General features: G+C 40.9%; 1 protein-coding gene and 1 non-coding gene across 3 annotated transcripts in view; one reads left to right on the forward strand and one right to left on the reverse strand.

Moving 5' to 3' along the window:
* Positions 1–2,130: 2,130 nt before the first annotated feature.
* Positions 2,131–2,276, reverse strand: LOC112616190. The gene has a single exon (XR_003117589.1).
* A 3,733-nt stretch (positions 2,277–6,009) lies between these two features.
* PRDM2 (PR/SET domain 2) overlaps positions 6,010–26,694 on the forward strand; it is a 126,803-nt gene continuing 106,118 nt past the window's right edge. The window contains exons 1-2 of one of the 2 annotated variants that reach the window (XM_025402686.1): positions 6,010–6,089; positions 20,951–21,024. In XM_025402686.1, the coding sequence (XP_025258471.1) occupies positions 21,016–21,024 (9 nt within the window). In that variant the 5' untranslated portion in view covers positions 6,010–6,089; positions 20,951–21,015. Of the gene's footprint in view, positions 6,090–10,398; positions 11,440–20,950; positions 21,025–26,694 lie in introns of those variants that run through there. The other variant, XM_025402696.1, reaches the window with a different exon arrangement.

Below are 26,694 nucleotides of genomic sequence, written 5' to 3' on the forward strand. Positions count from 1 at the left end.
CGAGGCAGGCGGATCACTTGAGTCCAGGAGTTTGAGACCAGCTTGGGCAACATGGCAAAAACTCATCTCTACTAAAAATTCAAAAATTAGCCGGGCGTGGTGGCACGTGCCTGTGGTCCCAGCTACTCTGTAGGCAGGAGGACTGCTTGAGCCTACGAGGTCAAGGCTGCAGTGAGCTGTGATTGCACTACTGCACTCCTACACTCCAGCATGTGTGACAGAATGACAGAATGAGACTCTGTCTCAAAAAAGAGAAAAAAAGAAATGTTAACATCTTCGAGTCAGTTTTCTTTTCTTTCTTTCTTTTTTTCTTTTTCTTTCTTTTTTTTTTTTTTGAGACGGAGTCTCACTCTGTCGCCCAGGCTGGAGTGCAGTGGCGTGATCTCAGCTCACTGCAAGCTCCACCTCCTGGGTTCATGCCATTCTCCTGCCTCAGCCTCCCGAGTAGCTGGGACTACAGGCGCTCGCCACCACGTCTGGCTAATTTTTTTGTATTTTTTAGTAGAGATGGGTTTTCACTGTATTAGCCAGGATGGTCTCTATCTCCTGACCTCATGATCCTCCTGCCTTGACCTCCCAAAGTGCTGAGATTACAGGCGTGAGCCACCGTGCCTGGCCTTTTTTTTTTTTTTCTTAAGAGTAATACCGAAAAGGGGCCGGGCGCGGTGGCTCAAGCCTGTAATCCCAGCACTTTGGGAGGCCGAGACGGGCGGATCACGAGGTCAGGAGATCGAGACCATCCTGGCTAACAGGGTGAAACCCCGTCTCTACTAAAAATACAAGAAAATTAGCCGGGCGAGGTGGTGGGCGCCTGTAGTCCCAGCTACTCGGGAGGCTGAGGCAGGAGAATGGCGTGAACCCGGGGGGGCGGAGCTTGCAGTGAGCCGAGATCGCGCCTCTGCACTCCAGCCTGGGGCACAGAGCAAGACTCCGTCTCAAAAAAAAAAAAAAAAAAAAAAAGAGTAATACCGAAAAGGAAAAAGGTTTGGGGAGCGAGCCATCACGGAGCACGCTGGGAGCACAGGAATGTGGTTCCCGCTTCACACTAGGGCTAGCATGCTTTTTAAGTCCTGTCTCCTCCACTGGATCCTAAGTTCTTGGGAGGACAGGGGGGCATCTTTGCCTCTAGTGCCTAAGAGCATCTTGATGACCAGAAACAGAATGAACAGTGACTCATCATGGACTTTGACATCAGATAAGTCCTTGAATCCTGCCTCTCATACCGGCCAGCTGTGTCTCTCAACAATCTGAGCTTCAGTTTCTTCATCTGCAAAATTAGCAGCTGTTGTCGCTGTCGAGAGGATGAAAAGACAACATAGTATAAAGTGCCGACTCAGACTCGGGGCTCAGTAAAGGTCACCCCCTTTCCCTTTCTCACATAACTACATTTCACCACTGCCAAGATCTGCCTATATGTTTGAGGCTGTGGGGTTTTTCTCACAGAAACTACACAGCCAAAAGTGCCTATGACGCGATAAGATGTATCTTTAGCCTCCAGAGTTGCTATGTCTGGACTTCATGCGTGAAGCATGCAAGCTTCAGATCTTTTGGTTGCTGGCGTGCTTGCTTGGATGTCATTCCTTGCTCAGGTAAATGACGTGGCAGAGGGATGGCGGGTGGGGAGAGTGAGGTGATGTAACAGAGAAGAGACGCTGGATCTCATGGAACACGATTTGCAGTCACAAGAAAAGGGACTTTTTTTTTTTGTTGTTAAAGGTAAGCGATGTGTTATCTGAACAAAAGGTGAGTTCATTTGATTCAGCTGCACTAGATTCTCTTCCTCTGCCCATGTCTATGATCTTTTAATAGCTGTTCTTGCCTGACAGTCCAGGGACAGAATTTAGAATGGCGGTTTTATGCATCCAATGTTTTCTAATAATTCTGGCAATGAATTAAAAACATTGTAAAAAAAATTCTTCCCAGCCCCTACCCCGAGTATGTCGGTGGAGGAATGACTAGTTAGGCACATGTAGTAGCCTGGGTGTGTGTACCATTTCCTGGTCTAGCGCTCAGGCATGTGTGTCTGCATGTCTGTGTGCATGCATGCTCTGGGGGTGGGGAGGTTGCTTATTAGGGAGCTAAATGGTCTAGGTTCAAAACCTGGTTCTATTATTTTTTTTTCCATCTTAAATTGTCCTTCTCTTGCCTTGCAGAGCTAGTCCTATTCTTACGACGGCCTTCCTAAGCTGAAAGGGAGATGGCTGTGTGTCCTGCCAAACTACCTTATTAGCTTGTTTGTATTACTAATGAGGCAAGTCCTTTTTGAGACAAAGCCTCGCTCTGTCACCCAGGCTGGAGTGCAATGGCACAATCTCAGCTCACTGCAACCTCCACCTCCCGTGGTCCAGCAATTCTCCTGTCTCAGCCTCGTAACTGGGATTACAGGTGTGCACCACCACACCCGGCTAATTTTTTGTATTTTTAGTAGAGACAGGGTTTCACCATGTTGGCCAGGCTGGTCTCCAACTCCTGACCTCAAGTGATCCACCCACCTTGGCCTCCCAAAGTGCTGGGATTATAGGCATGAGCCACTGTGCCCGGCCAAGGCAAGTTCTTGAATCCTTCCTAGCTTCAGAATCCTCAACTGTAAATGAGGATAGTGCTTATCACACAGGTTATGAGGATGAGTGAGAGAGTGCATGTTAAATACCTAGAACAGAGCCCAGCAGAGAATAAGTATTGTTATCATTTGGGGAATTTGAAGTCCACTTACATTCTCATTGGCAATGTATTATAAACTCTTAGATCTCAGCTGTAAGATCTGTAATCGTTTTGGAGGCTGTGCTACAGGTATTCCAGCTGCTATGCAGGGCAGGAGTGCTGTGGTTTCTATTATAACAATGTGAATAATATGCTGTCATTTACATCACAGGCTGTGGTCTACAACATATTTGCTGTAATACCTCCACATTGAGAGGGCCATGGAGAAGACTTTTTCCCAATTAAAAATATCTATTTAGCACTTATCGTGTGCCAGACACTCTTATGGGTAGTGGGATGCTGTCTTCCATCATGTCTTCCATCACGGTACTGCCGCGGCAAGGTACAAAACCGGCCAGAACCGGTACCAGGTGTACGGGGGTAGAGTGGAGTTTCATTCATGTTGTCAATTTGGACAAAGAGTATATTTTTATACTTCCATCCCCATACAGAAACGGCCTGCAATACATTTCACCTTTTCAAAGGGGCAAAAGATTGATATTTAACATATCACATGGATAGTAAGTGCTCATTAAATTGTATTCTTGATAGCTCTCATCTTTTTTGGATTACATAAATTATACATAATTATTTACCCTGAGAAATAGCACAGGTTGAAAAACAGACATATGTTCAAGAAATACACAGACAAAAACCACACAATGGCTGATTAAGGGTGGGGGGATCTCAGAAACGCTGAGGAGACACTCAGTGTGGTAGGCTAAACAATACATTTCACCTTTTCAAAGAGGCAAAAGAGTGATATTTAACATATCACATGGATAATAAGTGCTCATTAAACTACTGTATTCTTGATGGCTCTGATCTTTTTTGGATTAAACAAATTATTTACCCTGAGAAATAGCACAGGTTGACAAATAGACATATGTTCAAGAAATACACATATAAAAAACACACAACTGCAGATTAACAGTGGGGTGACCTCAGAAACGCTGAGGAGACACCCAGTGTGGTAGGCTAAATAATGACCCCATAGCTAAGTCCACATCCCTAACGTCCAGAATCTGCAAATGCTACTTCATGTGTAGTCTTGCAGATGTGATTAAGTGAAGGATCTTGAGATGGCCAGGTTATCCGGGTGGGTCCTAAATGCAATCACATGTGTCATTGTAAGAGGGAGGCAGAGGGAATTTGACCACATACAGAGAAGATGATATGAAGATGCAGACGGAGATTTGAAGATACTGGCTTTGAAGATAGAGTGATGCAGTCACAAGCCAAGGCATGCTGGCAGCCACCAGAAGCTGGAAAAGGGAAGGAGGAATTCTCTGCTAGAGACTCCAGAGAGAGCCTGGCCCTGCTGCCACCTTAATTTTGGCCTAGTGATACTGATTTTGGACTACTAGCCTCTAGAGTTGTGAGAGAATAAACTTTTGTTGTTTTAAGCTGTCAGGTTTGGGATAATTTGTTACAGCAGCCACAAGAAACTAACATAGCCAGTCTCTTTGGATTAACGAATTAATGACCGGAAAGACAATGGCTACTCTCTTAACCAACCATCTAGTATACATTCTGGTTCACCATGCCACTTTGGATTTAACGTCCTTTATTTTCCTTTTGCCTTCTATTAAGTGCCAGGTAGCCCGTAGCTTTTCTCTTAAAATGTTGATTTCTATGTCAGTGTTTTGATGGTGGATGGAACAGTGGCGTCTCCCTATTTTCTTCATAGATACCCCAGATAATTTTGATGCATGGATCCAGTTGGAAGGTATTAATCTAGGTAAGGGGTGCAGAAGTCTGATGACTTTGCTCCACAACAAAGAATACTACTTTGATGATATGCATGTGGTTATCTCCCAGATCTAGGATCTCTTTTCCTTGAATAGCGGAGGAAATAAGCAAAACCTTGAGCTTTGATTTCCTTTTTTTCCTTATTTTCTTATGCTCTGTCACTTCTCAAGGCCTTAATAAAATTTACTCTGACGAGGTGATCTTCATTTGTTTACTATAACTGACTAGATCATCAGCTATAGCTTCATTCTTTTACAGTAAGATAACATTATATATGTTGATACAACACGTTTTCTTCTTCTTCTTTTTTTTTTTTTTGAGACAGAGTCTGTCTCTGTGGCCCAGGTTGGAGTGCAGTGGCCCTATCTGGGCTCACTGCAAGCTCCGCCTCCCAGGTTCATGCCATTCTCCTGCCTCACCTTCCCGTGTAGCTGGGACTACAGGCGCCCACCACCTCGCCTGGCTAATTTTTTGTATTTTTAGTAGAGACGGGGTTTCACCGTGTTAGCCAGGCTGGTCTCGAACTCCTGACCTCGTGATCCACCCGCCTCGGCCTCCCAAAGTGTTGGGATTATAGGTGTGAGCCACCGCTCCTGGCCAACACATTTTCTTAAGATCAAACCCATTACATAAATGATCGTTCATAATTTTTGGAAGCACATCTGCCTTTAATATCCTGTCTTTGGATTGGGTGCTTTCTGCAGAGGGCCAAAGTTGCCATCACATTCGGATTCTTCCTGACTTCATTCTCAGAGGATTACTTTATCTTGAAGTGCTCAAGGCTCCAGGCACCATCTATAACGACAACTCCCAACTTTCCAGCTCATCTCCAGGCTGTGCTTCTCCCTGACTCAACTCATTTTCAACCACGTGCTAGGCCTCCATCCTTGGATGTCGAAGAGCCATCTCCAGTTCCACCCAGTTCATCTTCATCAGAGCATCTATGAGTAGTCGTCTCTGCAGTCCATTTGTTTGCCTGCTTGGGAACAGTAAACTCCTTAAGGGCAGGGCTACTACCACGCTGTCAGAGGCGCTGCACTGGAACAGCGCGGGCACAGGGGAGCGTCGGTCACTCCTCCTGGGTACCAGGGCAGCAGATAAACCCAGCAGCTGCGTCTGCCTGCCTGGAGTTGAACCTTTTGGGCGAGGGTGTACTGGTCCTTCTGACACCAGCGAAGTATAAGGTCTACGTTTATGTACTTGTCAGATACTTAATGCCCTTCAATGACAGACGTGCCCCCCCAACACCTCCTCCAGTGTTTTTAATTCTTTGAGAACCTTTGAACCACGCAGGATCCTAGCCCTAGGGTGCGGTCGGACCTGCCGCGACGCCAGCCGCCGGGGATCCTTCCCGAGGCGCCGCCATGGGATCCGCGGTGACCTACGAGGGGCGGCGGCCGGCTGGTGGCCGTTGGGCGAAGGCGCAGGGTCAAGGCCCGGGCTCCGGGGGTCGTGGCGAGGCCGGGGGTCCCGGAGCCCCGCAGCCCCGCAGCCCCGCAGGCCACTGCCGCGCCGCCCGACGTCACTTCCGACTGGAGCCAAGATGGCGGCGGCGCTGCCGCGGGCGCCGGGGCCGGCGGAACAGCAGTGGCGGCGGCGGCCCTCGGCGCTCTGAGGCGCGGGCGCGGCGGGCGCGGGTAAGGAGCGGCGCGGGTGGGCGGCCTCTGGGCTGGCGCCGGGATGCTGGTCCCTCCCCGCGAGGAGCGCGGCGGCGACGGCGGCGGCGATACGCTGGGGACCCGGCGCCGTAGGGATGTCCGGGCCGGCGGACGCGCCCCCTCAGAGGTCCCGGGCGCGCCGGGGACCCCGGGACGAGGCGCGGGCCTCCGGGTCGGTGGTCCCGCGGGTGGGTGGCGGCGCAGGGCCACTCCCTGTCGGCCGTGGGGTCCCCGCGGCGAAGTTCGGGATTCGCTTTGTCGCTCTGAAGAGCCGCGCGCCCCGCGGGGGACGCGTGCGGGCTGCAGAGACTGGCCGGGTGTCGACGGCGGCGGGGCCACCTGGGACCCCACGTGGGGCCGGGCGCCGTCCCAATTGTCAGGACGCTGTGCTTTTCTCTTTTGTGTTCCTACTGAGTGTGTCTTGCACATTTGCACTCCTAATTTGTTTTTTGTCTTGCGTCTTTGTGTTTCCCAAATAGTTTTTGTGTGGTTTTAACCTGGAGATTGTCTCCCTCAGTGTTCCCACAGACCCACGGGTGTGTGTGTGTGTGTGTGCGTGTGTGTGTTACAGACTTGCAACTCTATGTTACTAATTTTGCTAATAAAGCTATCAATGAACCTCTTTTGATGGTGGCAAGTGAGACATGAAGTAAACCTAACAGGTCAGTGTTATTCCCCAGACCTTCGTGGTTCCTTCGATCCACGCGTGAGCCACCGACCCTCCAGTCTTGTAGCCTTGTGTCGGGTTGTGAGCTGCGGCAACGACCCCACAGTTAACCGGGAAGTCCTGATTTCCTGAACTACGCAGCTGAAATTTCCCCTAATAGAAATTTCGTGTTGGCCCCTCACTTTTCTTTCAGTGTTGTATTGAGATTTTGGGTGTGTTTGAGACGTGGAACGTCTTTTGCTGAATCCCAGGAAGTCCTTAGATCCCTTTAACCAGATACCAGAACAATCATTTTTACCCCAGAACTCGACTAAAATATTTCTTTAAGTTTTTGTTTACTCCAGGTTTATTAAAAGTGACCGAAACTTTTAACAACAAATGGAAGCCTTCAATGATTTCTTTTACAATGGTACAGACTTCGCCTCGGTTTGATCGGTTGTGTCCAATTATCAGAAAAATGTAGGCCTTTAAAAAAAAAAAACATGATAGGAAATTTACATATATTAAGAAGGAGGAACTGAGACATATAGTCATACGTTCTTTTTTAGTAGGGTTCTGTGTTTTTGAGATGGTCCAAGCTGCCCCATCACTCTAGAGGCTTCCAGACTAACACTTATTGGCCAAATTTTTACATGTAGAATCTTAGTTTAGCCTTGAGATGACCTTTAAAGGTCATTTTTATTAAACCCTCTCATTTCGAGCTATGGAAACAAATCAAAATTCATAGTGGAACTAAAACTCATTTACATTTTCTGTGATTCCAGGGCTCTAAAAAGAGCTCAACACATCTGTTTTGGTTTGATTGAAATAAGTCAATACATTTTAAGTGCTTAGAAAAGTGCCAGAACATGATAATACTGCTCAGTAAATGTTTGCTTTTGTTGATTCTGAAGGTGGTTTCTTTAATTGAAAGGTTGATGTGTTCAGATTTGTTTTTTCCTTATTTTGTGGACAGGGTCTGAAACAGTACAGTTTAAATCTGTAAGAATGTATTAGTTTTGTAAGCACAAAACATAACAAAAGATTCTCACTGTAGAAAATTGGAAAGTAGAGAAAAGCACAAAGAAGAAAGAGAAATTGGGCATAGCCTTCCCCTCTTCAGATAACCATTGTTAACATTTGGCAGATCTTCCTGTCTCTCTTGGTGTGGATATGCGTATTTCTTTCCTTATTTTACAATTCATTCACGTATATATATTTACATTTTATACAGGATCGATAATATAGTGTATATATTGTTTGTAACCCGTCTTGCCTTATGATATGGTGAGCATGTATCCATGCCACTAACTAGTCAATATTATGTTTAATGGCTATTTAATAGTGGATGGGCTGTAAGTTATCAATCAAGTCCATATTGATCTGTAAGGTTTCCCAAGCCTGAGTTTTCTTTTCAGTAAGATTTGTTTGAAAGTGTTTTTTTCAAATTGTGAGTTTTAAAGTTCTGTAATCTTTTGAGATTACAGTGAAAAATGTAAATTCTGCTTTTTAGCATCTAAATACGCATTTTTCTTGCTGGTGCATTCATAAGAAGTAACAATTTCAGCTTCCTTTCTTCCCTTCTCGGCTGTGGCTGTGCAGTTATGTATATATATCTGCACACATTCTTTTGATGATTATTTTACGTTAGATGTTTATTTATTCATGGGACTGTTTCTTTAAGCAGGCTGTCTCTTTTCAAGTTCCAAATCTGATTTACAAACCCTTTTTAAGTCCTGTTAAATCATAGACTTTCCAGGATGGAAAGCACCTTAGGTTATTTACTATTTTCGTGTCTTCTGAGTAGCTTTTCATGTTACTTTTAATACCCATACAGAAAAAAAACCAAAACAGTGGACTTCTACTGGAAAACTCCATAATGGGGATTGGAAGAGGAGTAGGTTGATGGATGGGGGAAAATCGTCAAACTTGCATGACGATGGGTAGCTAAGGGAGTTTCCAGATGATAAGGGACATCACCTGACCATCCTTACCACAGATAACTGCCGCCCTGTGTCTAGGGCTTCATGGTTTGTGCGCTGATCATCAGCTATGCTGTCACCTATGGTGACAACATTTGGTTAGAGGCCTGGGGTGGTAGTCCATCTCTCTATTTTTGAAGCTACAAGTTTCTAGTTAGAGCTGTAAAAACCACCATCATGGAGTGTCTGAAAGCTGTGGACTCCATTACTGAAAACAATACTTAGCCTCCATTAAAGCAGGGTTTCTCAACTTCTGCACGTACTGACATCTGGGTTGGATAATTCTCTGTTGTGGAGGACTGTCCTGTACATTGTAGGATGTTTAGCAGCATCCCTGTCCTCTATCAAGGAGATGCCAGTAGCACCTCCTTCCAGTGTGACAGCCAATAAAATCTCCAGACATTTCCAAATACCATTTGAACCGCTGCAGTGAAGGAAGGCTCATCTAACTGTATGGTTGAATTATTGAAACAGATTATTGAATCTCTTTAAGAACTGTAAGGATAGACTAGATGGTTTACACCTTGAAGCCAAGAAATGGACTTCCAGGTCTGTCCACGTTCCTTTCCACCTTTGGTTTTTTGACTTCATTAAATGGTCAGTTTCAGCACTTTCGCTTCGGCGTCAGTTTTGTGGCATAAGGTAAAGCAATGTGAGGTGTCCTGGAGATCATGAAGGAGTTTTTATGACATGGAATCAGCAGTCTTAGTATACAGATTCAATTATGAATTTGAATAAATTTGCATAGAGTTGATGCGTGGTAAATAATTTAAGCACGTAGACCATTATGCTGAACAGCGCAGAAACAGTTGTCTTCTAGAAAAACAACTTGGTCCAGCAACCCCTTGAAGATTGGTAGAGGTTATGCTGTAGTTTTTCCGAAACCTGTTTTTTTTAAAACAACCAATTTGAGGTTATGCACAGAAATGGTGAATTTGCCCTGAGGCAGTAAGGCTTACTTTTGAAGTGCTTACCTAACTTTAACTTAATATTTTATAATTTAAAGATAGTTCATTGATCTTTGTGGAAAACATGTAGCATTAAGGCAGCTTTCCTCTAGGAGGAAAAGTATAAGTTGCCAAATCCTTATTTGTAATCTTTTAAGTATAGATAGTATTGATTGAAGTTTTATTGTGGCATACGTCATCTTTAATCAGAATGTATTGATAAATAAAACATATGAAAAGAGATGTGCTTTTGGAGCCACATTTGGTAGGGGTGGTTTTCTGAATTACAGAACATCTGTATAATTTCACTGGAATGAATGCATGTGTCGTTTAAATATTCTTTCTTAAAGAGAATGCCTTTCATTCCCCACCCCCACCTTCCTGAGGCATGAATTAGAATTATTGTATGTAGTAAATCTGGCTCATTTGGAATGAAATATACTTACAATATTTTTCTTAGTACTGTGTAGTATTTATTCTTAGAGTCTTGATTCATGTCATGCCTATACTGTGTTTTCATTTATTAGTCCTTTGGAACATGCAATAAAGGAGATTTTACTGAATAGTTATTATTTTCCAGCCATTTTGGTGAAAAGAATATTTTGTAGCTCTTGCAATAAATCATACTCTGGGTTTTGCTTTGAAAGAGCTGAATTACTTCTTGGAACAGCTTGTCTGAAATATGTAAAGCTAAGTGCAACTGTTAGTTTGATTATAGGGGCAGTCTGTCTGGAAATTGGTAAAACCCACACATTTTATATGTGCTTATGTGTAGTTCTGAGACCTATGTTAAACTCTAGTGGGATAATTCTGTGGCACTTTCAAATAATTTAAATGATGCCATCAAAATTTAAATTGTAAGATTCACTAAACCCTAGTATACTTCACTATGAATCCTGTACATTGCCCAAGACCTTGTTAAGAGAATATAAATTAAATATAATCTGGAGTATCAGTGTAAAAGTGACATTCTAAATGTTCCTCATGCTGTGAGACTTATTTTTTAGGGACTTTGCTATAATTCTGAAAGACTTAGTTTTACAGTACATCTGAAAGTAGGAGTTTTCAAAAGGATGGCTCTTGGGATAAATTTAGATTCTTAATTGTGAAGCTCTGTTACCACTTGTTAGAAGGCAGGTCAGCTCACCTGCTTGGGGAGATAAATGTATGAATGCAACTCTCGAGTAATTTAATGGAGCCCTACCTCAATGTACAGAATGACAGTATCGCAGATCAAGCATGGAGTACAAGTGATTTTCGGCTGTGGTGGGGGTAGGTGGGTCACTTGTCCCCTGTTATCTCTTCCTATTTGTAAGGTGAAGACTGTGATTACCTTTCTTTCTCATCAGAATGTTTTGAGATGAATAAAGAATAGGCAGGCAATTTGAGATACTTCAGGTTTTTCATGAACATTAGTAACATTTTTTCTTAGATATTTCTCCTAATACAATGAGTGTTGTGAAATAACATGGCAGTTATTGTTGAGAGAAAAACCTTCCCAGTTATCTATTGGGTCCTTAGGCGTTTTGACCTTCCCTCCCACTCTTACAGAACTTGGTGGAAGGGGCCACTATTTTTTCTAGCTCCTTCCGTGCCTTTCACAAAGCCACATCCTTCACCGTCTGCCCTTCTTTGTGGATATTTTTCCGCTTGGCAATTTCCTTTCCTGAGGCACCCACTTGGGACTTCTGAATCTCCATCCCGATGTTGATGGCCTGTTTGTGCTTCGACCTGTTCTTCCACTTGAGACTGATGTACACTTCCTGGGAAGGTTGGGCATCTCCTTAGAGTTAGTAAAATGGAGCTCACTGGCCAGGTGCGGTGGCTCATGCCTGTAATCCCAGCACTTTGGGAGGCCGAGGCTGGTGGATCACGAGGTCAGGAGTTCAAGACCAGCCTGGCCAACATGGTGAAACCCCATCTCTACTGAAAACACAAAAATTAGCTGGGTGTGGTGGTGGACACCTGTAATCCAGCTACTCAGGAGGCTGAGGCAGGAGAATTGCTTGAACCTGGGAGGCGGAGGTTGCAGTGAGCCGAGATTGCGCCACTGCACTCCAGCCTGGGAGACAAAGTGAGACTCCGTCTCAAAAAAAAAAAAAAAATGGAGCTCACCACCTTTCACTTAAATATTGTTCCTACTCCTGACTGCTCTTTAAAATATATTCAAACCACCATTCCTGCAGTCACTCACATTCCAATTTTGGGATTCATCTTTGCCATTTCTTTTTTACCTCCTGTTCAGTTAGCTAACATTCTGCCCATTCCTTCCCTCTGCAGTGTCAATCATATTTTTTGTTTCAGCTCTTGACTGCAGTTCAAACCCTAATTGCCTGTTCTCTTGGATTCTGAACCGACTTGCCTGGCCCCAGTCTTTCTGGCTGCCCTCTCCTCAGCTACTTCCTCATTCTTTTCTGTCAACTTTATCTTCCTGAAATATTCAATTTTGTCTTGTCGATGGTGCCTTCTAGTCCAGAACTCCTCTTTGCCCATCCCAGGTGCCAACGCTGCCTTCCTGATGGGCTGCCATGAAACCAGGCTCCTCTTACAGGTGATCGTAGGCTCTGCTTCTCAGTCATTCCTCTTCCATCCTTCTCCGCAGACCTTTTGGAATAGGGTGTGGAATAGGATAGTAACCCCTCACACGGTATCTGGGAACTCTACCACAAGGTCAAGTTTCGATTTAGCATGGAACTCAGAGCCCCCTAGAACCGCCCATCTCTTCTGTCCTTGCTCTGCACTGATGCCCACTTGAGTTGCACTGTTTTGCGGACTAAAGCAGACAAACATAAAAAGACAGTCTTTCATCTTTTTTTTTTTTTTTTATCATAAATGGTTAGGCATTTATTTATCTTCACCTTGAAACAAGAACTACTAACGATTTATTTTGAGGAAATATACTTTTTTTCCCCCAAAAAAAGCTCATGTGTGTAGTTTTAAGGACCTCTTAAACTGTAGAACAGTGCACACACTTTGCTCTGCAAACAGCAGGCATTGCCATTATTTTTAAATACTCTAGAGAAGTAGTAACATATTTAGAGAATAAACCCCAAAGCTCAAATTATTTAAAATAAAAGAGTCACTTTCTACCAAAAAAAAAAAAAAAGAAAGAAAGAAAAAAACAACTTAGTAAAATCTTGGGAGAAGACCTATAGAATCTTGTAGTAATATAAGTGTGCCTGACACTGTAGCAAAAGAGTTTAAGTTGTCATTGTATCTGTTATGACTTCTGATTTTGCTTTAGGTTATTCACCTGTGGATTCAGGAAGCCTCCCCATCATTTATGTGCAGGTTGTATGGAAGATGAAGAGAGCTCCGAGCAGCTCCTTGTAAGATGTCTGTATTGCTTAGAGAGTCTTCATGTGAGAAATGAAGACCTGGGTGCAAGGACCACTACCCTGTCCGTGCTGCTATAGCGTTCTTTCGCTTTTCAGGAAATTCACAAGTATTTTGCAGGATTCCTAGACATCTCTTAATTTGAAAAGTAACATCTGCATTGGCAACTCCAGTGGAAAAACGGTAACTCACAGGGGTCAACTGAGGATTCATTTTGTTTTGGGAGTTGTGAAATGAGCTATCATATGGCATCTTGCTTTAGAAATTTTGTCTTGAGTTAGAAGCTTGGCATTTGAACGTTAGTAAAGAATTGATTTAATTTTCCTTTTCTAAGTTAAAGTTTTTATACATCTAATGTAGGGAAAATGTCAGAAAAGAATCTTTCATGGAAGCTTCTGTTACTTTAATACTGTTTTGCAGGAGGTAATAATGGCCTTGAATCTGCAGCATAGTTCTCATCAGAGAGCAGGGACTGATTGGAAAACTTGTATTCTGACCTGCCCCCAGATTTTTACATTTGTGTTTCTTGGCAATTAGTCTTGAAAATAAGGAAAGGAAATTAACATTTTAATTCAAGAGTGCTTTGATTGGATGGAGTTACTTCATGCAGGAAAATTGACAATAATTCTTTGTTTTTTGTTTTTTTTTTGTACCATTGGAGGGGAGGAATATCCTATAGTGAGAGCTAAGATAATATGTTTTAATTTCTTTAGAGAAACTGGGTATTTTTAATAAGGGGGTTATAGGGAATTATTGTAGGAACCCTAAACAAAGCTTGAGATTTGTGATGTAATAAATTACATGTTCAGTGGAATATGACTTAGGTGTATAAATTTAATCAAAAGTATGAGGGAGAGCATATATTAATAGCTGTCAATAACAGCAATCAATAATAAAGAATAAATAATCAGCAACTGCCATACGTTTGCTTCCGAGCTGGCTCATTATTAATGGATGCTTGGAGCAGTAGCTTTTGAAAATTTCCCCTTTAATCTTTTTTTTTTTTCCCCAAGTAAAGGAAGAGATATTCTGACAGGGAAAAAACCCTGGAATGCCACAATCTAAATGTGGATTTATAGTCCTTTCCTAGCATATCAGCAGGTCCCTTATTTGACATTTTGATATGGTGTTATTTAATTGCTTGGGGCCCATTGGAGCCGGAGGGCTGTTGACCTCAGAGCTCTATAAACTTAGATATTTCAAACAAAAGCTTGAATCAGCCTCATTTTCTCATTGGAGCTCTGCGGCTCTAAAGCCACTGAGAAGAGCAGACCCTTGCTTTTTTCTGATCTGTTCCATGGAATCTGTGTTATTAGTATCAGATCGTCCCACCAGGAGTAAAGCCGCTACACTCCGCTTGGCTATTTAGGTTTCTCTGCTCTATGCATTCGGGGAATTGGGGCCTGCGATAGTTGTCTGCATTTTCTGGGCCTCACTGAGGAAACTGATCAGTGAAATGGGAGAAATGACTGGTTTATTTGTGAACATTCTATTCTTGTATCTCTTCTTATATATTTGTAGGTAGGGAAATTGCTGTATGTGGTATACTCTGTGTTAACCATTGTCTTTTGGTCTTGGGAGAAATCCTTCCCGGGGTGAGAGGCGTGAGTGGTTTCAAGCAGAAGGAATTCATTGCCTCTGGTTCAGCAGCTTGCCACACCTTTCCTGTCTGCGCAGTCTCTCTCTCTCCACACACATGGAATCTCCTCATTCTTAAAGTATCAGATTTGATTTTTCACTTTATTTAATTTGGTAATATAGTCTGCATTTTAATACCAAGGTTGGGGCTATATTTTTTAGTATGAAGCTAGATGATTACTCTTGTGAAATTGTATTGTTTTAGAAAAGGAAAACTGATGAATTTTCATTTACCAAATTCCTGGGCAGATTCAATATCTGTGCTTTTGTTTAATCTAACAAGTGGGTGCTACGTGTTTTCATATTGATATCTGAAGTTTACAGATTCTAGTTGTGGAGATTTTCTGAAGAAAGAAAAGTTCAAAGATTGTAATTTAGGAGTTATACGTGGTAGTTTTCTATGACAGTGAATACTTTAATAGCATTTTGAAATCAGTAAAAACTGTTTTTGAGAAGGCGTATTTCAGACATTTTTATTATTTTTCTAGAAGTTTCAGGATTGCAAGAATCTTTTGGTCAGAGTAAGTTAAGGTCAGTGTTAGACGACACTACAAATCTAGTCTGCTAAAAGCTGAATCATCTCTGTATTTGCTACAGTATTTATTTGCCTTGAGATCTTCTTTATGTGGTGATTAGCTTTAGAATTTTTTTTTATGTTGGCCGTGAACTTTCTAAGACTCCTTTCCCAAAATGGCAACTTTTTTTCTTGTGTCTAGTCCATGTTTTCATTCTGGTCTTTTAAATTCGATAAAAACATATTCTCTTACTTATTTCTGTTTTACTCTTTATCCATAAACTTCCTGAATCATAAAAGTTAGTTTTTTTCTGATTCTTGATGTCACAATGTAGAATTTTTTGTAACTTAAAATAATTGTAAAATAATATCAGTGACTTCTATGTGACTATTGCAAAGTTAATTATTTTCCAGATACTCTTCCCTCCCTGCCAGAGATCTAAAGTGATCCTAAAGAAAATTGTAAAAAATTATATCAGTGATTTAAAGGTGAATGTACAAATCAAATATGTATTTTCCCAATTCTGTCCCTTCCCCCACAGACTTAAACTAATTAAAAAAAAATCTGTTGCTCCTACTTTGCCTTTCATATAGATTTGTAGATTTTTAGAAGTCCGTAAAGGGCAGATATGAAGACAGTTTAAGTGTAACATGTATTATATTAATGCTAGTTGGTGTCTTTGTTTAGATAAACCTGCTTAATTTCAGAGGATTGGTAATAGAGAGTGCTGGGGCTGCAGGGCTGGTATGACCCAGGGAAAGGGCTGTCCCACATGTGTCTAGATTTTCTGGTCTCTGGACTTCCATGTCAGAAGACAGCAGCTTAACAGTTGTCGAGGTTGTGTTGACACTTTATGGGACTAGTATCTTAAAAATGACTCAAATTATTTTATTGTTGTTATATTGATACTGATCATTAATGATCAAATCATCTTTATGCTATTAATAAATGTTTCTAAGACTGATTTGTCTAGAACTCGAAAGCGATATCTTGAAAAGTTAAGTGCATCTACTCATATTAAAATCTTAGATATGTAAAATAGAGATCAAACTCTTATTTTCTAAGAGTGTATGCTCTTATAGGACTGATAAATATTAAGGTGGGATAGAAGGGATATGTTAGACTTATTCAAGGGGTGCTGTAGAAATATTCAAGAAGGTTTGATCAGACATGGAAATCCAGAAAAGAAACTAAGGCATAAGCCAAGGTTGGAGAAGTCCTAGGGATTTAAAGATTTTCAGTATCTGCCGTTAGCAAAGCAGAGGCACTTAATTGTTTAGCGCTTTAAAAAAGAGTGTTTGGCAGAATTGTTAAGGTTTCGGTGATACACTTGGAAAGATTTCTCTCTGCCTCTGCACTGCTGGATTGATCATTCAGGTTCTCACATTTGATAAAACCTTGGCCTGGAGACACCGTGTGTTAGTTACATGGGCGTGTAAAGACAGGACTGTTGAAGTCAACACTGAATATGAAAGTTATGTAGGATTGCCATGACACTTCCATGGGGGTTTTGAGCAGTGCTGGAGAAATCTTAAGGAAGTTATTCCAAACATTTTTAGATGCTGTAGTTGCCTTAAAATACATTATTATCCTGTTGCAGCTCATCACATGGTTACCACATTCAGAAGTTCTCAGTTGGAAGGGTATTTGAGAATGTGTGTAGGTATTTTCGATTGTCAGAATTATTGGAGGCACTGCTAGTGTTGATTGCTCAGAGCAATGTTAAATGCCCATAAGGAAAGGGACTGTCTTGCTCAAGGAGTTGGCCAGTCCAAAATGCAGGGTTCTTCTGTTGAGAGACTCTGCCCAGGTCTTCTTTGCCTTTAATACCCCTTGTTTCTGATATAGTTGAATAAAGAATTAAGTTTTTAAAATAACATTTGAGAATTCACTGTCAGATTTACAGTGTTTTTGTTGTTGTACAGTATTTTATGTATATAGATTGACAATTTTGTGAGTCCAAGAGGCAGAGAGGAAAAAATGAGGGTCTGGTTTTTAGCAATTAGCTATTGGAAGTAATAGGGAGGAGGCTCTCCCCACACAGATATATAGTGAATCTTTAAGAAAAAGATGTTATGATTTTTCTTTTCTCTGAAAGAAATAATAAGTGCATTCTCATTTGGACAGAGAGGAAACAGGTAGTGTAGAAAGAAAAGATTATTAATTATGTAACAATCTGAATTATATTCTAACCTTTTTTTAATTAAGAAAAGATGATAGCCTGGGCAGGCTGGCTGCTCACGCCTGTAATCCCAGCACTTTGGGAAACCTAGGCGGGCGGATCACGAGGTCAGGAGATCGAGACCATCCTGGCTGACAAGGTGAAACCCTGTCTCTACTAAAAATACAAAAAGAAATTAGCCGGACGTAGTGGCGGGTACCTGTAGTCCCAGCTACTCAGGAGGCTGAGACAGGAGAATGGCATGAACCCGGGAGGCGGAGCTTGCAGTGAGCTGAGATTGCGCCACTGCACTCCAGCCTGGGTGACAGAGCAAGACTCTGTTTCAACAAAAAAAAAAAAAAAGAAAAGAAAAGAAAAGAAAAAGATGATAGCCTGGGCAACAAGGTGAGACTCCGTCTTTGCCAAAAAAAAAAAAAAAAAAAAAAAAAAAATCAGCCGGGCATGGTGGTGCAAGCCTGTTGTCTTAGTTACTTAGGAGGCTGAGGTGGGAGGATCATTTGAGCCCAGGAGTTCGAGGCTGCACTGAGCTGTGATTGTGTCACTGCATTCCAACCTGGGTGACAGAGTACTACCCCGTCTCCAGAAAAAAAGAAAAACATGAGATTCATTGAGATAATAAAGAATACAATGTTTTAAGTACTATTTTAGTTATTCAGTATCAGATGTTAGGATATCTCAGCTGTCTGAATTGTGCCTATGAGCTAGCAATGACAAAAGGTGAGGAAAAGAAGTGTTAAAGAGGGAAAACATGAAAAGCAGATGGTGAGAAGAAGGCAGCGTCTCAAAACAGCAGCTCCATCCTCCCATGCCCTCAGGACAAAAACCTCAGTGCCATCCCTGACTTCCTTTCTTTCTTTCATGCCTAAGATCTAAAACTGCAGTACATCTTGGGTGCTCGAGACCATCATGGTCAACATGGTGAAACTCTGTCTCTACTAAGAATACAAAAATATTGACTGGGCATGGTGGCGCACACCTGTAGTACTAGCTACTTGGGAGGCTGAGGCAGGAGAGTTGCTTGAACCCGGGAGGCGGAGCTTGCAGTGAACCGAGATCACACCACTGCACTCTAGCCTGGTGACAGAACGAGACTCCATCTCAAAAAAATAAATAAAATAAAATAAAAATTCTATCCATCCCTCCCTCCGTCCGTCCATCCAGGATCCAGTTACTTCTCATATCTCTTCTACTGCCTGAGCCATGCCCCCATCGTCTCTTGGTTAGATTGGGCATCAGCCTCCCACATTGCTTCTTCATGTGCCCCTCACCGACTGTGTACCAGCCACACCAACATCGTGGCTCCCTCTCTGCTTCCCCAGGCTCGCAGCCTTGTGAGGCTTCTCGCTTTCACTTCCACCTCCACCTCCATATAACATTTCTCCCCATACTTTCCTATTCGAAGCTCGTCCCTTTCCTGGCTTTTATGTAGACTGCCCCTTCTGAGTCCTTCTCTGACCACATTGTTGAATTTGCACACATAGAGGTAGAGACAGATTGTGATAACTATCTCCCTCTCCGTAACTCTTTATTTTTTTCTAAAGCACTTTCATTTTCTGGCATGCCACATATTTTACTTATGTATTTACTGTAGCTGTCTTCCCCAAAAGGGCAGGGATCTTCCTCCTTTCCACTGCTCAAGGGCAGTGCTTGACACATAGTGGGTGCTCATTGGGAGGCAGGAGTAAAAAATGGGTGAAATGTAGTTTAGGTGCTTTAGCAGAAACCAAAATTATGAGACCTTGACCGAATTATCTTAAGCTCCTGTTAATTGAGGATGCTGGTGCTGTGCTTATTTTGGTGAAGGGGACCTGAGCTGGTTCACTGAAGGCAGCACAGTGCCTGCTGGTCCTTGGAAGAAGCTTCGTAAATGATAGTGTGATCATAATACTGATGATTCTTGTGAGAGGGAAAAGGCAAACAAAGGGAAATGGTAAAGCATTATAGCTCTTTCCAAACATCTTTTATTAAAACATTTGCATTTTACCGCAGAGGTATTTTGTTCTGTTCCTCAAAGAGAACTCCCCTGAGCCAGTGTTAATACATCTACCCATAAAAGCTTTGTAAGAGGACAAGTGAAACCCCTAACATCTTATTCACCTGGGGGAATAAGGTGTCATGCAGGGCCACCACATGGAATTGGATAGTAGTCAGTAGGCATTTCTGGTCAAGGGTCAGGTGTGCACATCTGAGAGATGACTAACCTCATCACTATTTAATACCAAAATACACATTTTTAGCTTGATAACAATCTTAAGTCTTAGAGAAGAGGGTTGATTATGTTCAATATATGATGTTTACTAAGGCAGGACATGTAAATACAGATGAGAAAGATGCTCAGTATTAAAATGTAAAGGAATGGACTTCATGGTTTAACTTTCAATTCTCTGGCTTTTTTTTTTTTTTTTTTTTTCTTCTGAGTACTTGCTTACCAAGAGTTTATATTGGTTTGGCTAGCAGTGCGCTCACTAACAAGATGCAATCTCATGGAATATATCCTTATGCCAATGATGAATAAAAGTAGTTCAGACGGCCAGGCCCTAACTTAAATATAGTGCTTTTGGTGGTTAAGGGTGATCAGGTGAGTGGTTAAATAGATCAAGAAAAGGAAAGAAAAATCCAACTACCTTATTAAAAAACAAGGGTAAAATATCAAAACAGTGGGTAGGCAGTAGGAAGAATGTATTCTTTGGGTTATTAACAATTAGAACATAATGTTACAATGTAAGCAGAGGCTTGTGAGTCAAGGAAGGAAAGATAGGTTATAAACAAGTACATAAAGAAATAGGAGAATTATGCCTAATGGTGTATGTATATAAACTTGTGGGAAATGTTTAGAACCTTACAGTGGAAGTTCTACTTAAAGTGTCGTGATTTAATATATTTTGAATTACATCATATGACTCTTAAGGCATACATTGTAGAAAGGACCATTTTCAGAGATTATTATTTAGAAACAAACATGTCATATGCACTTACAAGAAATAATTTTGTCTTCTTAATTTACTGTACTATGAATACATTGAACACGGGTTTTAAAAGGGACAGTGTAGCTGTTTCCAAACATCTTTTATTAAAACATTTGCATTTTACTGCCAGTTTTTTGTTCTTTTCCTCAGAGAGACCTCCCGGTGGCCAATGTTAGTAAATTCACCTTTCTAATTCAGGAACTTGAAAAACAGAATAATGTAATGGGGTCTAATGGTGTTTACATTCAACACAGTATTGGTAAAAGAAAAAGAAGGACACTTATATTGCATAATAAGGTACTCAATAATGCTTTGTATTTCTATTAACAAAGCTAATTTATTTCTTCTTAGGAATGATGCAGTTCCAAAGTAAAGATTTGATGTCATCCTAATGAGTCTGCTTTCAGTTGTAGAGTACAGTGAAGCCCTAGTAAAGAGGAGTAAGAAATCTATTTTACTGGAGATAATAAATCTGACAAGGAAGCTCTCAGCATAGATTGAAGTTGATTTGGCATAGAGTTGCTTTATAAATAGCCCTTTGAGCAAACTCTACAGTTCTGTATGTGGTTTTAAATCCCTGTAAATTTGTAGGCAGGTACATATTACAATTGTCTGTTTTTCTTTTTAGGGTTCATGTAATCAAAGAAGTTTCTTTGTTGTGTGTATCTTTACAGAACACAACAGGAATTGAAAATGAATCAGGTGAGTTTAAAAATCAGAATTTATACAAATACATGACCTAGATGTTAGACCAGCTCTTGATTTTTACAAGATAGTAGCACACACATTCATTTCTCCTGGATTCTCATTTTTGTTTCTTAATACCATTAATTAGTTCATTGCGTTCATACTGTGCATTTGTTCGTGCAGTGGATGGAATGTGCGTTGTTGGGGCGTGGGATGGCGTTTCTGTGGTTCCCTGAGTAGAGGACTCATTCTTAGGGATTTTCATTAAGACTTTCTTTTTGAATTCTCCCTTTCCACACTCTAGTGTGAGTTTTTTGTGTGTGTTTGTTTTGAAGCTTATTAAGCTTTCATTTTTGGCATTTTTTATTTTGTGATTATCTGTTGGTTGAAAAGAGAGGATTAAAAGTTATTTATAGAGACCGCAAATGTTCAAAGAAGAAACTTTAAGCATTTTGTCCTTGAAAAACCTGTTCTCAGAATAAAAACAAGAGGGCAGATATTGAAATGTAAGATGTGTTTCTCTTTACAGGAGATGTGGGATTACCTGGTGATTAAATTATTCTGCTATGGATATTTTCATAGCCTCAAGGGTGTTCTGATAAGTAGAACCAGTTATGTGGATCTAATAATATATTCTAGAGTAGGATTCTTATTTTCTGGTTTCAATATCATCTCACTTGTAGTTATAGAAATTCGTGGGTGTCAGAAATGTTCTCTTTTTAAAATCTTCATAAGCACTTATTTTTAAAATAAGAAGGACAAAACCAAAAATATGAAGTATGTAATTTTTTTTTAAGTCCTTAGCTTAAAACTCTCAGACTTGAGAACATTTTGTATCCCTCATCAACTGAAACTTCGGACACCTTTTTATCATTTACAGGTGATTCTAACTAGAGATCACAAGTTCAATTTAATTAGCGGGGCCAAGTTTAATAAATTCAGTCCTGTGTTGCATTGAGAGATGTAAAATTTTTGAAATGGATCCTTTTGATTTCTTTTCATTACTTTCTTTATCAGAAATGTTTATTTTAATGCAGAGGACGTATATCATAAAAAATGAATCTGGCCAACACATGGGGCACATGCTTTCTATTATTTTAAAACTTGCAGATTTATTGACATGCTTTTGAAGGCAAATTATTTTTGAAATGGTGAGGTGGGGGAGGGAAAAGAGAACAAAGTGGATTTCACAGTCATCGTCCATCAAAGTTATGCTCATATATATTTCATAGATTTCATTTATTTTCCTATTTTAAGATTGATTCTTAATATGAACCTGGTCACTCAAAGGAGCTCAGTTTTCTATCGTCTAGGAACTGTTTTGTTGGAGGAGTCTTGATCCAGTGCTAGAATGGTTGTGAGTTCTTCCAAAGTGGAATCTAAATGTTGATACTGTTCTTGTTGCATTGCTATTCAGAATCATTTATTTGATGTGTCTACAGCTTTAACCTTATGATTAATTATGCCTTAATTCTTGTACAGTATTAGGCTTGTAATATTTCTAGTGTATTAGACTTGACACTTCAAACTTTTGCTTTATATTTCAATTATATCAAACTTGTGTTTAAAAAAGTCTGCATGCCAGTCAAAAAGTGGTAGCAATAACTACTTCTTTTTTTTTTTTTTTGGGGCTCTTTTACAATTTGATTTTGCTTTTGACAAGTTTTAATATCAGATTTGCAGAAGACTGCCTTTGATCCTAAATGCCAAGTATCAGTGGAAAAGTGTCCTCTTATGTTTCTTTTTTTTTTTTTTTTTTTTTTTGAGACGGAGTCTCGCTCTGTTGCCCAGGTTGGAGTGCAGTGGCCAGATCTCAGCTCACTACAAGCTCCGCCTCCCGGGTTTACGCCATTCTCCTGCCTCAGTCTCCCGAGTAGCTGGGACTACAGGCGCCCGCCACCTCGCCCGGCTGGTTTTCTGTACTTTTTAGTAGAGACGGGGTTTCACCGGGTTAGCCAGGATGGTCTCGATCTCCTGACCTTGTGATTCGCCCGTCTCGGCCTCCCAAAGTGCTGGGATTACAGGCTTGAGCCACCGCGCCCGGCCGGCTCCTCTTATGTTTCTAATGGTTAACACATTTCTGATTTGGGTGTAATTTAAATGGTCTGGTAGTAATGAAACTTTTACTTGTATTATAAAAATTGCCCACTTTTTATGAGAAAAATTTTTAGCATCTTTTGTTGTATTTTCATTATTAGAAGAATATTAGTTATATGCTGTTTAGACCTTATTGTTATGGCATGAAATCTATCAGTGTTTTTCAACAATCACCCCAGTAATTTTTAAGGATTAAGACTTATTTCAGGATAATTTACAGTTTTCCCTTCTCGTATTTATTGCTCTCATTTTCAGACAGTGAAAATGAGCAGTAAGTGCTCGAAAAACTGAGAAATAACCACACAACAAAATTCAAATATAAAAAAGTTTGAACTTGAACAAGATTGACTTATAAATACTTATACATACAATCCTGACGGTTATTTTAGGGTTAGGTTATTCTCTGGGAACGGATCAGCATTGCTTTGATGGATTTTAGTTGTCAGTTCTGTTTCTTATGATGTGTATGGTCTTGAAGACAATAGCATAGAATAATTTGTTTATATATGCCTGACAGTTGAGTTTCAGGGACTGCGGGATCCTCGTCATGGGCATATCATATTGTTTGTTATTGATTCCTTTAGAAGAAGCAATAGAGTCCACAGCCTGCCAGTATTTTCAGCACTAACTATTGAGGCAGCATTCTCAGATCATCGGTATCCTACTTGCTTCAATTGCACACCCATCCTGATACTTAACTTTTGAGATGTTCCACTGTTTTCCTTCTTATTTTCCTAGACTTATCTAGGAATGGCTTTATCTCGGGAATGGGTCCATTATCTCAGTTGTCCCTAACATTCATTCATTCCTTCCCTCTTTCATCAGGCACAGACTGTACCCCAGTATGTTATGGGTTCTACAGTGAACTAGGTGGGCAAGGGCTCTGCCAGTAACATACTCCAAGAGGGAGACGGTTAAAAAAGCAGGAAGACAAGCAAGGTAATTTCAGATAGTGAACAGTGCTGTGAAGACAATTAAACAAGATCTTGTTATAAAGGATGATGGCTGGAGGTGAAAGGTGGTCTTTGGATTACATGGTCAGAGAAGACTATTCTGTGGAGGTGATTGCTAGTAGAACTGAAACTTAGGTAATAACCGGGAGCCACATAGACATATGAAGATCTGGAAAAAGAAAATTCCAGGCAGAGTGAACCCATAGTAGTACAAAGGCCCTGGAGTGGAAATGAGCGTGGTAGTTCACAGAACAGAGAGCAAGCCATGGTCTGGAGCTTGGCCCCATCAGGGGCTCTGGGATAAGAGGACATTGGTGTGAGAGCTAAGGTTTATAGGGCCTGTAGGGCTACTGGACAGTGACACAAGCTGATTTCCATTTTTAGGATATCCTCCCCACTATGCTAGGGAAACCGGATTGTAAGGGAGCAGGAGTGTGGTGATAATGTGTGTTCACTACTGAGATTAGCACCAGGCTTTAGGACAGTTTCTTCAGTTGGACAACTTAGTGGACCTGACAGCTTTTTGAAAGAGGGTACTTTTTTGTATTTCAGAGCTAATTTGACTCCTGTTCTTTTTCAAAAGTGGTGTATAAGTGTTTCTTGGTTTGTGTTTTCATCTGTTTATTGTTATAGCAGTCCTGCTCATTTCTTAACCAAATATAATTTAATGCCATTTCAGTAAACTGAAGCTTGTTTGATTTTTTTTTCGCATCGTTTGTTCCAGCATAGTAGCTTAGATTCTTGTTTGCAAATCTATACAAAAATGGGTTGTTCATAGAATTTTAGAAATTTTAATACTGTGTGATTCTAAGCTGTTTTTTGCTTGTAACAATTACTTTGATGATGATGATTAGTCTATTGTAGCAGTAATACATATTTTAGTATGAATATATTATGAATTGTCCTTAATATTAAGGAAAATTGGGTCTAATGTATTCCATCACGTATTGCTGTCACTTTCCAGTTAGTTTTGATCAAGTCAGTATTTAAGAAACTAGGTGCTTTAAATGGATTAAACTGATAGCATAATTGCTGATAATTCTCTGGGCAAAGCATATAAAAGGAGTTACTTATATAAATTTAAATGAAACACCAATAAAATTTGCTTATTCTTATATATTTTTAAAAATAAAAACATTAGTACGTGTTGACCATGTGAGATGGTGCATGCAGCTTTATGTAACAGCAGCCAATGCCAGTGTTATGCCCTAGAGCAGAGTTACCTTGCTGATTACAGTCCACATTTGTCTAAAGAGTATGGAGAGAAGGGCTGGGCAGGGAGAGTGGAGGAGGTTGGTTCTGTGGTTCATGTACCTGGAGCAGACCTGAGGAGGGTGGAGTAAATGGTCAAAGAAGTGTGGGCTCAGCTCTTGGGTCGCCAGAAGGACCAGAGTAGACTTTGCCAGTGAGGTGGGGAAACTTCGGGGGGTTTTGAGTAGAGGACTGTTAGAGTTGAGTTAAAAAATTCTTATAAATACAAATAATGAAACTATTCTACAGGGCAGAACCAGGACTTGGTTGAAAATAATAATAATAAAAAATATTAACTTACAGTGTTTCCTATATGTCAGGCACTAGCCTAAATGCTTTACAGAAGTTCAGTAAGTTTACTATTGACTGCAGCTGCATGAGGTGGGCACCATTACTATCCCTATTTGACAGATAAGAAAGTGAACACAATTGAAAATATTTTCTTGGTGCATTAAAGTTTCATTTTAACATGATTTAAAGATGGGAATTTAGGATTTATTGACCTGTTTAGTTATTTGACTTTAAAAATCAACTCTGAGGTACAATCTGCATACAGTAAAAGGTAACTGCTTTAACTGTATAGTACAAGTTTCACACCCGTGTAACTCTTAACCGCTGTCGAGTCATAGGACATGTCCGTCACCCCAAAAAGTTCTTTTCTGCTGCTCTGAAGTTAGTCTTTCCCTGCCCAAGGTCACTACTGATCGACTTTCTGTTCTACACACTGGTTTTTCCTCTTCTGGGGTTTCATGGGAGTGGAATCATACAGCCCTTGCCTTTTGGCGTTTGTCTTGTTTTGGTCTGCATACTGTTTCTGAGATTCAGCCATATTGTTGCATGTATCAGTAGTTCATTTCTTTTCTTTTTTTTTTTTTTTTTGAGACGGAGTCTCGCTCTGTCGCCCAGGCTGCAGTGCAGTGGCCAGATCTCCGCTCACTGCAAGCTCTGCCTCCCGGGTTCACGCAATTCTGCTGCCTCAGCCTCCCGAGCAGCTGGGACTACAGGCGCCGCCACCTCGCCCGGCTTATTTTTTTGTATTTTTAGTAGAGACGGGGTTTCACCATGTTAGCCAGGATGGTCTCGATCTCCTGACCTCATGATTCGCCCGTCTCGGCCTCCCAAAGTGCTGGGATTACAGGTTTGAGCCACCGCGCCCGGCCAGTAGTTCATTTCTTTACAGGAGCTGTTTTATGGGAGACCATCTGACCATCTAGATAGGTCTATCATAATCTTAATTCCAAAGAGTGAAACCCTGGGATAGCTTTCTATCTTTTCATCTTAGTTATATCTCCCCCTTTTTTCTAATTCTAAAAATACATAGGATATAAAAAGTTGAAACCACTTTCACTGTTTTATCATTATTAATATAGAAGTATATTTTTTG

The sequence above is a fragment of the Theropithecus gelada genome, chromosome 1 (assembly GCF_003255815.1).
Source record: "Theropithecus gelada isolate Dixy chromosome 1, Tgel_1.0, whole genome shotgun sequence".
In the NCBI taxonomy this organism is placed as follows: domain Eukaryota; kingdom Metazoa; phylum Chordata; class Mammalia; order Primates; family Cercopithecidae; genus Theropithecus; species Theropithecus gelada.